This window comes from Olea europaea, chromosome 10 (genome assembly GCF_002742605.1).
Source record: "Olea europaea var. sylvestris chromosome 10, O_europaea_v1, whole genome shotgun sequence".
Taxonomy (NCBI): domain Eukaryota; kingdom Viridiplantae; phylum Streptophyta; class Magnoliopsida; order Lamiales; family Oleaceae; genus Olea; species Olea europaea.
Window position 1 is genome coordinate 16,030,860 of NC_036246.1, and position 12,407 is coordinate 16,043,266.

Genomic DNA, 12,407 nt, shown 5'->3' on the forward strand with positions numbered 1-12,407 from the left:
GAAACCGGTATCAAAAGATGATGCCAACTCCAACATGGACAAGTACAGTGTTCCCTCTTCTTCAATATACAAAATGAGTATTCATTTCAATAAATATTTTAAAGCTTTAGTATTGGCCACAACTTGCATCTACTACAACATACATGGTTCTCTCTATGATTAAGCTCATTCACCATAACTATAGCGAAGTCGTGAAAGGGTTTAAGGATAAGAAAAACCTAAAATTAGCTCTAATTATATTCTATTCATTGGCCCTAGCAGAGGCATTGCTCTCTTTCTTTAGAAGAATGCCTACTGGAACGTGAGCATTCTGGGGTTACTGGATGAGGTGAACAAGAAGCGCAATTTGGGACAATCAGAGAAGAAAGATTTGATCAAAATATTCTTCTACAATGTCTATTACAAATGTGTAGATGAAAGCATTTTTTATGGTATGAAAATGGGCATGGCTTCATTTGCAATGGAACTGCTACATACTAATTCCCATGATGAATAACTTATTGGATCCAAATGCTTAAGAAAATTTGCTCAAAGAAAGTTGTTTTCTGACGATACTCTCTAAAAGACTGGAATAAACTACTCAGTAGTGGAAAAGTTTGTGCAAATGTTGAATTGGAAAGGCCCTTAAGAAGTAGAGATTAGGTATTCAACAGTAGAAATCTTACATGGTTTATACCGTCAGCAATCAATCTCTGCTGCAGTGCATTGAAGAGAGGACTCTTACGAATATTTTATGGGACAGCAATTTCATTCTTCTCCGGCTACAAGAATTTCAGAGATTTCTTCAAATTCGAATTTGATGCTGTTGAAATGTTCAGAAGACAATTTAGTTAGGGCTGTACAATAATTACTTGTGGTTTAATTACTAATGAAGTCCGTTGGAATGAATGTTTATCAAATATAGAGGTTGGTGGATTTCTAACCTAGAAATTTTGATTAATTCAAGATCTACATACTCCTCAACTCTTTCTCCCTTTTCCCTTCAATTTTACCGTTGTCTATGAGATTTCCATTATTGCTCACTTCTATTTTTATGACTGAAATGAGTTCATCTTACTTGTTCAATATATACTTTTCCTTGATAAAGTTTTGTTGCTGTAATTTTGTAGCTGAGAAACTAGAGGAGAAAACTTAAATAAATATTTAGGTTAAAAATGATGCCAATGAACCAACAAATAACACCATTTCACTTTGGTTATTGAACCTTTTTGTTGGGCTCCAAAGTTAGTTGTTGTTGATTTTATATTCCACGAGTATACGAATTGCGAAAGTTAATAAAGTGGTCCTAAGAGTCCAAATTATTCCTAACTTCAATTTGATTAAAATTAATTAACCATGATTCTTTTCTTTTTGTGAGTTTTTATTTTGAATATGCTAAAATAATTAACATGTGCGTAAGTGAATTTTTTATATAATGGTTTATTGTTAAGATTCACAATTTCACCAAAGATATCCTCTTAATCTCAATCACCAAATTTTGATAACAATTAATTATGTTTACTGGATCGAATTTTTCTAAATTAATTAATTTACCTCTCTCAATTTCAAACCAATTCTACCAAATTAGATCAACCAACCATATCTCTCGTGAATCCAAATAAACCTCAATCAAAAGCATTCAATCACCAATACTTCAATAATGATCGTGACAACAATAAAAGTGTATCTATGTCCTTTTATTCAATTTGCAAGCTTTTTATTACATGATATAAACAAATAACTCACATTTTGATATAATTTTCGCTCATAAATCAATGAATTAATGATTGATTTCCTTAGACCATTTGCTTGTAATGAAATGTACGGATACTAAATACACAATCTTAGTACAATAACTAAGCTTTTACTTCTGCCTCACTGAAATCCATCTTAGGTTCAGTTTATGGAGGAAATTCAAGTTATAACCATACCCTGCCGTTTTGTTTGGTCCTTGAAATATTTCGATTAATCAAATATAATTTTTAATTTAGTAGTTTTAAAGCATATAATTAAATAAATTTCTCGAAATAAAATCATTATTATGGAATTTCAATTTCCTTAAAAAAAGAAAAAAAATGAGGAAATCTAATCCAAATTAAAAGGTTTAATTTTGGTCACCGAAATTTCATGTAAATCTCAATTAGATCACCCATTTCTAAGTTATATCCATCAAATTACTTCTTTTCAGTTAAATTTAAAAATTTGACATTCTGTTATAAAATTAAAATTCAACGAAACAGGATATTTGAATTTGGTCGCTCATTTGTAAAACAGAAAATTTAATCCAAATTAAAAGATTTAAATTAATTTAACTTTCTATTATTATTTATTTATTTTGACTGAAGCTCGTTTCTCAATTGCCGTACCCAAAACCTAAAACCCTAAAACAACATCACTATGAGAGGGTTCTGCCTCTACTGAGATTTAGTCTCTCTCATTGCTCAAAATCTTCATTTCTCGCACAATCTCAAACCTATTCTTGTAATCTTTAACAATGATTGTACCAATTTCAGTACCAGTAATGAATCGATAATCATTATGCGAGAAATATAATTGAATAAATTTCTCGAAATAAAATCATTATTATGGAATTACAATTTCCTAAAAAAAAAAGAATAAAAACCGAGGAAATCCAAATTAAAAGGTTTAATTTTGGTCACAGAAATTTCATGAAAATCTCAACTGGGATCACCCATTTCTAATTTATAGCCGTCAAAATACTTCTTTTCAATTATATTTAAACATTTGACATTCTGTCATAAAATTAAAATTCAACGAAACAAGAAATTTGAATTTGGTCGCACATTTGTAAAACAGGAAATTTAATCCAAATTAAAAGATTTAATTTAATTCTTTTATTTTTTTTATTTTCTTGACTGAATCTCTTGAGAGTGTTATGCCTCTACTGAGAAATGTCTTTCTCATTGCTCGAAATCTTCATTTCTCGCACAATTTCAATTCTAGTAAACTTTAAAAATGATTGTACAAATTTCAGTACAGTAATGCACAGGTAATCATTATGCGAGAAATACAATTAAATAAATTTCTTGAAATAAAATCATTATTATGGAATTTCAATTTCCTTAAATAAAGAAAAAAAACTGAGGAAATCTAATCCAAATTAAAAGGTTTTATTTTGGTCACCGAAATTTCATATAAATCTCAATTGAATCACCCATTTCTAATTTTTAGCTGTCAAATTACTTCTTTTCAATTAAATTTAAACATTTGACATTCTATTATAAAATTAAAATTCAACGAAACAGGAAATTTGAATTTGGTCACTCATTTGTAAAACAGTAAATTTAATCCAAATTGAAAGTTTAATTAAATTATTATTATTATTATTATTATTATTATTATTATTATTATTATTATTATTATTATTATTATTATTATTATTACTGAAGCTCATTTCTCAATTGCTGTACCGGAACCTAAAACCCTAAAACACCATCACTATGAGAGTGGTTTTGCCTTTGCTGAGAAATTTCTCTCTCATTGCTCGAAATTTTCATTTCTCGAACAATCTCAAACCTATTCTAGTAATCTTTAACAATGATTGTACCAATTTCAGTACCAGTAATGGACCGATAATCATTATGCAAGAAATATAATTAAATAAATTTCTCAAAATAAAATCATTATTATGGAATTTCAATTTCCTTAAAAAAAAAGAAAAAAAAAACTAAGGAAATCTAATCCAAATTAAAAGGTTTAATTTTGGTCACCGAAATTTCATGAAAATCTCAATTGGATCATCCATTTCTAATTTATAGCTGTCAAATTACTTCTTTTCAGTTATATTTAAATATTTGACATTCTGTTATAAAATTAAAATTCAACGAAACAGGAAATTTGAATTTGGTCGCTCATTTCCAAATTAAAAGATTTAATTTAATTTAATTTATTATTATTATTATTATTATTATTTACTGAAGCTCATTTCTCAATTGCCGTACCCGGAACCTAAAACCCTAAAACACCATCACTATGAGAGTGGTTCTACCTTTGCTGAGAAATGTCTCTCGTTGCTCGAAATCTTCATTTCTCGCACAATCTCAAACCTATTATGGTAATGTTTAACAATGATTGTACCCATTTCAGTACCAGTAATGCACCGATAATCATTATGCAAGAAATATAATTAAATAAATTTCTCGAAATAAAATCATTATTATGGAATTTCAACTTCCTTAAAAAAAGGAAAAAAAAAAAAACTAAGGAAATCTAATCCAAATTAAAAGGTTTAATTTTGGTCAACGAAATTTCATGAAAATCTCAATTGGATCACCCATTTCTAAGTTATAGCTGTCAAATTACTTCTTTTCAGTTATATTTAAACATTTGACATTCTGTTATAAAATTAAAATTCAACGAAATAGGAAATTTGAATTTGGTCGCTCATTTGTAAAACAGTAAATTTAATCCAAATTAAAAGATTTAATTTAATTTAATTTTTTATTTATTTATTTTGATTGAACCTCATTTCTCAATTGCCGTACCCAGAACCTGAAACCCTAGACCAGCATCACTATGAGAGTGGTTCTGCCTTTGCTAAGAAATGTCTCTCTCATTGCTCGCAGAATCTCAAACCTATTCTTGTAATCTTTAACATTGATTGTACAAATTTCAGTACCAGTAATGCACCGGTAATCAATTGCTTCTCTTCGAGATTCTAGTTTTTTTCATCTGAAGATGGCGCCCCCAAAGAAATAGCAGAGTCGAACCAGGAGTCAAAGCCTGCATCAAAATCTAGCGTCAACGAGCGTGAAGAGAAGAAAGAAGTCGCCGCCAAGGTCCAAGATGTAATAATGTGGTATCAAAATTGAAAATTATTTTAGTTTTTGTGGTATCAAAATAATGCAATTATTTCCTGGTTTGTCCAATACAATTTTGAGGTCTAAAGAAACACGTGCATTAATAGCGTTGTAGAAAATTGGACCTGTTAATACTGTAATTTGGTTCCTCTTTCATGTATGATTGTTCAGTCAATTAAACGTTCCAAGCTCTACTAGGTTTTAGTTGTTATATTTTTCGAAACCAGATTAATCAGATTGCACAATCTGCTGTTAGGATGTAAAACTTTTGGTGAACAACTTGACTCGGTTGCTGAGTAATCATGGAATTACGACTGCTAGTCTACCTGTTTCATCTATGTTTTATAGATTAAGATCTAATTGTTTCAGTGTAAATCTGAATTCTTTTGGAATTTGTAATACTTGCCATTCTTCCATATTAACCCGTGAAACATGTCAGATATTTTGTGGGTTTCAAGACAGCTTTATTTGGAACGTTTTGTTTGCAGATTTAAAAGTGCAGATAGAGAACTACTTCAAGAATGTCAATGAGGATGCACTCCCATTAATCCTTGAGAGTATTCTAAAGAAGAGGATTTGCGGTAAGCATGATGACACAGATGATGAGTTGATGGAAGAGCTCCAAATGCAGCCGATGGATAGTGTTAAAGACCAAGATTTTGAATCAGATTTTGAGGAGGGCCATGAAACAGATGAAGAGATTGATGATTTGTACAATGCACGGGATATTGTGGTGAAGAAAATGGCAAGTGATCCATACTTCAACATGGATGACAGGAAGTGGGATCACATGATTGCAGAGGCTGTCGAACATGGGCATTTGAAGGATACTAGGGAGTGTGAGGCAATTCTAGAGGACATGCTTAACTGGGACAGACTTCTACCAGATAATAACTCTATTCGTTTTCTCGCTTTCAAAGTCAAATTGTAGAAAACAAAGGTTCCATCTCTCTTGGTGGTTTTTGGATTGATCAGATGAAACTTTTTCTTGTGATTAAGATCACTTTAAATTTTGATGTGTCATGATGTGGAACTGCACAACCATTTTAAACAAAAAAGTACTATTATACACTTTTGACTTGGGGCTATTGAAATGTCTGTGCTCCCAATAGTAGCAATAACAGCTCTAAGGATGTGCATAAAAGCCCGATCAACGGTCTAATGAATATGAAGAGTGGATATGAGGAAGTTGCTCTGAAATTCACCCTAGTTCATGGGATTTCATTAATACTAACATAAAGAAGAAAATTTTAGTGGAGGTAGGAGTGGGATAGAAAACGAGAGTGTGTGCGAGATTATTCGCTCACCATGCCGCCTAAAGAACACATTTGCAATCCTGTAAGATGCATGAAGTCAGTTATTGTATGTCCATCAACTGGAGAAAGTTCAAATGATGTGAAAAACTGTAACCTATATAAAAATAGCAGATTAATTTGTCATCCTTGGCCAAAAAACCATATCAGAACTTCCCTGCCAAACTTTTGAGCTATTATCATTATATTATGGCTCAGGTAGAGCAACTTCAAAATTGTACTCATGCAGCATCTGGACCATCTCATCCGCTGACTGCACATTGAAGCCGGGAGTTACAAAGACGAGATAAGAAAGTGTGCCCTTAAATTGACAAAAATCAAATAAAGCATATTTTGTTCCTTTCTATTTTGACTCCGGCTTATCTCTCCATGCCCACATCCCAACCTCGTGGAGCTGGTAAATGGGTTTGGGTTGGAAGCGAGTAAAAATGTATTGTTTTGACCTTAAAAGTACATGACAACAAATTAATTAATTAATGCCTTGATATATAAATATAACTTTTGTATAAAGGCCAGATCCTGTTCCTTTTCAAACGTAAGAAAGCTTCTTGAGTAACATATTTCAGCAACTCTACATTAGAGTTAGACTCACATCTCCTTAGTTATTCCATGTTGCTACCAATGTTTAGGCTGTTGATTCCAACGTCATTTTCTTCATCCTTCTGCCTTGCAGAAATTGGTTTCTTTTCTTCATCCTTCTGCCTTGCGGAAATTGGTTTTTTCCCCTTTCTTCAGCATTTAAATTGTTTTCCAAGTCCTTTAACTGGATCGGCCTTTATCTTAAGGACTTCCAGAATTGTTGTCCATTGGCGATTCCAACATTTGTAGGTGCTGCATCCAACAAGAACCATGTTCCTATCTGATACAACTTTCAGTCATAGCAGCACTGTTTTTTAGCTTTCTCAGACTAATCTTCTAGTGGGGTCTGGAGAAGATATCTTGAATTATTAATATCCTTTAAATCATACTGGAGATTTTTTTCTCCCAGTTGATTTAGTGCGTTCTTGCTGCTTCCCCTATTGGATAACCGTCTTGATCTACCACACTGCATTGAATACCCTGAATAGGCGCACCCTTTGCTGCCATAGAGCAAAAGATAAGAGCACAGGACACTGGAAAAGATGGCTAAGCTCAAACTCCACTAATGACTTGTGGAGCATTATTCATAAATTTTAATTTCAATACATGTTAGATTAATATGTTCGAAATGATAATGCTTGTGTACAGAACAATAAAAAAGAAATGACAAAGGTCAATGCTTTTGACTTTGTGGATTTGCATTGTGTTACAATATCATGGGACGATTACGTGCACATATTTCCACTCTCAAACATTGTAGTAATTTTTCCAAATATTTTATACTCTGTTTGTAGTATGAGTTGACTTTTATTATTTAACAATTCTCAAACAAGATAAAAAAAGAAAGTGGAAAAGAAGTTTGACGAGATAGCAAATAGGATTGAAAAAGGTGAACTGGAAGTTGAAGAAGGCTATGCATTGTTTAAAGAGTTTGAAGACCAAATGGTATTGCAATGTGTTAAGCTGATGGAGGCAGAGGCTCCTTAACAGTTTGATGAGAATGCTGTGCCCCATAAGAAAAATGATCTTGATGACCCACCAGGTGAGGCCCCAATTCTTAGGTGGCAAACACGTCTGGTCTTTGCTCATGGTGGTGATGCATGGCACTTGAATAATAGAAAAGTAAAATTGGGTGTTACTGTCAAAGAGCTTGGTTTGTCAAAGCATCAATTCTGCCGGCTAAAAGAATTATTAGGAAGGCGACACAATATAGGAAAAGATGAACTTACCATAACTAGTGAGAGGTAACTCAGTGGCAGACAGTGTGTTGTTTTTTCTCATCAACTAGCGATGATAATGTTTGACCGTCTGGGAAATTATTTAGCATCTGATTCTCATCCAGCGAATATCCTCTTACTTTAGATAATAAGAAATTTTAATTGAACCTTAATGGGCTCAACCCTAGATTCTATATCTTTTTATTGCTTTTGAATCTAGGGTAAAATTTCTAGGGGCACAACAAAGATATCACAGCTTTTGGTATTTCTCCATAGAAGTTGTTGAAAGACAAGTCCAATTGACTCAAGTTGGACAACAAAGATATCACAGCTTTTGGTATTTCTCCATAGAAGTTGTTGAAAGACAAGTCCAATTGACTCAAGTTGGACATGTTACCTAATGAGGATAGAATGGTACCATCAAAATAAATGCTATTGTTCTAATGAGGAGGCAGTGATAATTGGCCAACAAGAGAGTTGTTTCTTAAGTTCAAAACTTCTAATCCTGCATTTTTCTGAAGCAATCAATTAGGAATATTTCCTCGCAGGTTGTTTTGGGAAAGATCAATCAGTTTTAGCCTGTACTAGTGTGAAAGAAAAGTGAGGATATTGCCACTGAGTTTATTAAGGTTACAATTGGACAATCGAAGAACTTTCAATTGAAAATTTGGGGTCCAATTTGAATTTTCGATTTCAACATCCATTTTTCCCATATTCACCAGTTCAACGATCTCCAACTTAGAATGATTGGCCAATAGACTAAATGATAATTTACCCTCGAATCCGTTATCCTTTAGGCTCAAGTATTTCAGAGATGTGAGGTTGGATATTATGAAGGAAATGTCTCCTTTGAAACGATTCGTAGAAAGATCTAAAACTCTTAGAGAGCTCAAGTTGGTGAAAAAAATGAGGGAGCTGTCCTTCGAAGGGATTTAGACTGAGGTATAATTCTTGAAGGTTTTTAAGTTCACAAATACCTGCAAATTATGGAGTATGAAATAAGAGTCCTCAAAAGTTTAGCAAAAACAAGCATGGATCCTTGATCCCTTAACAAAAAGTGGGGAATTGAGTATCGTCTCAACTGAGAAAGATGCTTGATACATAAGAAGCATGGATTCGAATACAATACGATATGGGTACATCCAAAAACCATGATAATAAAATAAAATGCTAAAATATTTTATTTTAATCATTAATTATACCAATTTCATTTTCTTCAACATCACAAACATCAGCTCCTTCATTTATTATTAAAAATAATATTCTCCAACTCTGACTTATATAATGATAGATTAACAACATCAAGTAGCCAAATACTTTCGAGAGCATCGAATTTTTTCGATAATGTCTCATATTTTAGATTCTCCTTTTGAATGAAAAACTAATTTTCTTGATAAAAAAAACATAGATTGATATGAATGGAAATCAAGTTATTATGTGTAGTGGAGTTTGATTTTATTATTTACGATTTTACATGTATTAAACTATTATCTATTCCTAATAATAAAAATGTATTTATCAACTATTATCTCAATTTTACATGTATTAATATATTTAATGCTCTGGTGTATCTTTAATAAATAAATAAAAAAAAAACTTTACTCTCTCCATTCTATAAAGATAAACCTACTTTCATTTAGTGAAGTTTGATTTTATTACACACGATTTTACATGTATTATAAACTATTATCTATTCCTAATAATAAAAATGTATTTATCAACTATTATCACGATTTTACAAGTATTAAAATATTTAATGCTATTGTGTATCTTTAATAAAACAAAAAGAAAAGAAAAGAAAAAAAACTCTATTCTCTCCATTTCATAAATATAGACCTACTTTCATTTTCACACAGCTTAAGAAAAAGTAAATTATTTAATACGGAATAATGTAAATTTAATAATTTACCCTTTGAAAATTGGTCAAAGCATGGTGAAAATCAACTTTTCTGGTCAACTAATGGTCAAATGGACGGAATCCATCCATCCATCTTGCTATTACAATAAAATGACAAGTTTGGCAATTTGTGTGCCACAAATGAAAGATTTGGGTAAAGTTTGTGAAATTGTGTAAGGTTCGATTGTGGATGCAATTATCCTTAAGTAAATATGTGTAGAACATGCTCAATGTATTTAATCTTGTACCTTTACTGGGCAAGAAACCATTACTCTTGTTTTTTGCCAATGATAGTGCCGTAAGCAAGGACATGAGCCCAATTATTTGAGGCACGCTCCCCATGAAATTGTTCTTGCTCATATTTAGGACCTTTAAGTTCTTGAAAGATATAAGATCTGGCAAAAAAAAAAAAAAAATCTATGTAGTTAATGGACAAGACTTTACCTTATATATGGAAAAGAAATTTGATTTATCCTTCTTAATGCTTCAAGGGAGATTTTGTCTAAACCTTGAATAGGTAGATGACCAGCCAGTTGATTTCCTATTAAAATTAGGACTTCTAGTTCCTTATTTAGGCTGTCCAGCTCTGCAGAAAGACCAGTTACTTGAATATCATAATAATTTTCTTATTTTCGCTAACTTCTTATCTGGTTTTAAAGTTTTTTGAAATTAATTTGAAAAAAGATAGCATACCGTTATTTGAAATTGGACCTTCCATCTCATTTTGTTGTAACGATAAGAATTTAAAAGCCTTTAGATTGCTAACTGACTTCAGAATGGGCTTGTTGAAATGGTTACAGCCTAAATCTAGGTGCTCCAACTTTCTCAACTTTGATAAACTTGTTGTATCTGCAGAAATTCCATGACATCATCGAATGAATCAAGATAGAAGGTTAAAACTCGTGTTCATGATCTGAATTCCATATGACCAACTAAACTTTACTTACTCAAATAGTGCCTTACTATAGATGAAACAGAGTTATCTTGAAATTGAAATAACTTATGTACCTTTTAATTCATTAAACCTAAAGAAACACGATGTTTATCTTGAAATTGAAATCATTTATGTACATTCGCTTCATTACATGTTTGTGATTTATTCTAGGGACTTATACGGGGGAACTGGGCCCTGTCCATTTAACTTTTTTGATGCAATTTTTTATGTGTAAATTCATTATTATTATTATTATTATTATTATTATTATTATTATTATTATTATTATTATTATTATTATTATTTTACATAATAGTTTGGCTAGTAATGCAATCCTTGATCCGTCCCTGATTTAATTCCAATTTGAGATAAGTGTAGCAAATGTTGAGAAATACCATAATTGGAGAATTAGACAACATTGGATAGGGATTAAAGAAGAAACTTGTATTGTAGTGTCGAATATTGTGGACCAATTGAATGCTAAAAGTCTAAAATTATTCACCTTGCAACGAGAGGTTACCCTCAAACTCGTTATTACTTATATCCAATATTTCCAAGTTCCACAAAGCCGATAGATCTGCAATCAAGAAAGATTAAAAGATAAGAAGAAAAACTTTTCTCTGTCAAATAAGTTGAGAAAGGGTTGATTTTATATAAAATGCCTATTATAAATATATTACTAATTCAAATTTTACATGCCTTGTACTGGAAGAAGCCCTTCAAAATTATTTAAACTGAGGTTCAAAAACTTCAACGGCTTGAGTGTGCTAAGAGACTTGAAGATGCTGTTGTTGAACGCATTAACAGCAAGGTTTAACTTCTCTAACCTCTTCAAATGGACCAATTTTATAAAACCTGCTTCTATGCACTTATTGATTTCATCAATGGTGTATTAATCTTCTACTAAATTTATAAGTAAATTAACTGTACATAAGATGGAGTTTATCACATAATAAAATCGTAAACTCTGATTATAATTAAGTTTAAATTCGAATACGAGGCTAATAAATTACCTGTAGTATTAGCAGAACTCCACCAGTAATTTCCAGATAAATCAAGAATTCTTATTTCTTTGAATGGGGAAAATAAGGAGACATTAAGAAAATAACCTCCGGGAGCAAGAAGTTTAAACTACGTAAATTGTTAAGATCGAGCTCGACTACTCTACTTGTAGTTGGATCACACATGACTCTCTCCCAGTTGCAGTAGTTATTCTCTTTTCTATGAATCCATGAAAGAAGTGTAGTGTCTTCTTCACCATTCATCAATCGAAAACATGTCTTAATTTCCAGAAGACCCCTTCTCTCCTCCTCAATACAACCATGGAATCCATTGATTTGTAATAAAATTGTAAAAGCCAACAATAAGCAGTTCATTGGTAGCGACCCCATTAGTTTTCTTGATGATAACTTTTTAGAACTGCATTAATAATATCTGAACTTGAAGTCATTGGCCAAGTCTTCTACCCTTGCCAACACCCCTACCCCCACTCTAGAGTTGTACTAAGGGTCATGTCGAACTATCAAAGCCCAGAGTTTCTAGGGTGTCGGACCAACCCAAGTCAACCGAGTCTGGTCTATTTCTTACGATCTTATCCTTTATCATTCCTCCATCATCTTTCTACTCATGACTCATGTGGCCATGTTCTCTTTGAAAGGATTAGTTGCA

At 31.9% G+C, this 12,407-nt stretch overlaps 1 protein-coding gene across 1 annotated transcript; it reads right to left on the reverse strand.

Moving 5' to 3' along the window:
* Positions 1-9,667: 9,667 nt before the first annotated feature.
* Positions 9,668-12,130, reverse strand: LOC111400345 (leucine-rich repeat receptor-like serine/threonine-protein kinase BAM3). The gene is made up of 8 exons (XM_023027758.1): positions 11,908-12,130; positions 11,753-11,809; positions 11,439-11,594; positions 11,242-11,316; positions 10,499-10,654; positions 10,314-10,391; positions 10,054-10,200; positions 9,668-9,678 (listed from the first exon to the last, which is right to left on the reverse strand). The coding sequence occupies exons 1-8, from the start codon at positions 12,128-12,130 to the stop codon at positions 9,668-9,670; spliced, it is 903 nt and encodes a 300-aa protein (XP_022883526.1).
* Positions 12,131-12,407: the final 277 nt, after the last annotated feature.

Coding starts and splice junctions, on each gene's coding strand:
- LOC111400345 (XM_023027758.1), bottom strand. CDS start 12,130: ATGGGGTCGCTACCAATGAACTGCTTATTGTTGGCTTTTACAATTTTA. Junction 11,595..11,752: donor GAGTTCTGCTAATACTACAG/GTAATTTATTAG, acceptor GCATAGAAGCAG/GTTTTATAAAATTGGTCCAT. Junction 11,317..11,438: donor AGGGCTTCTTCCAGTACAAG/GCATGTAAAATT, acceptor TCTTGATTGCAG/ATCTATCGGCTTTGTGGAAC.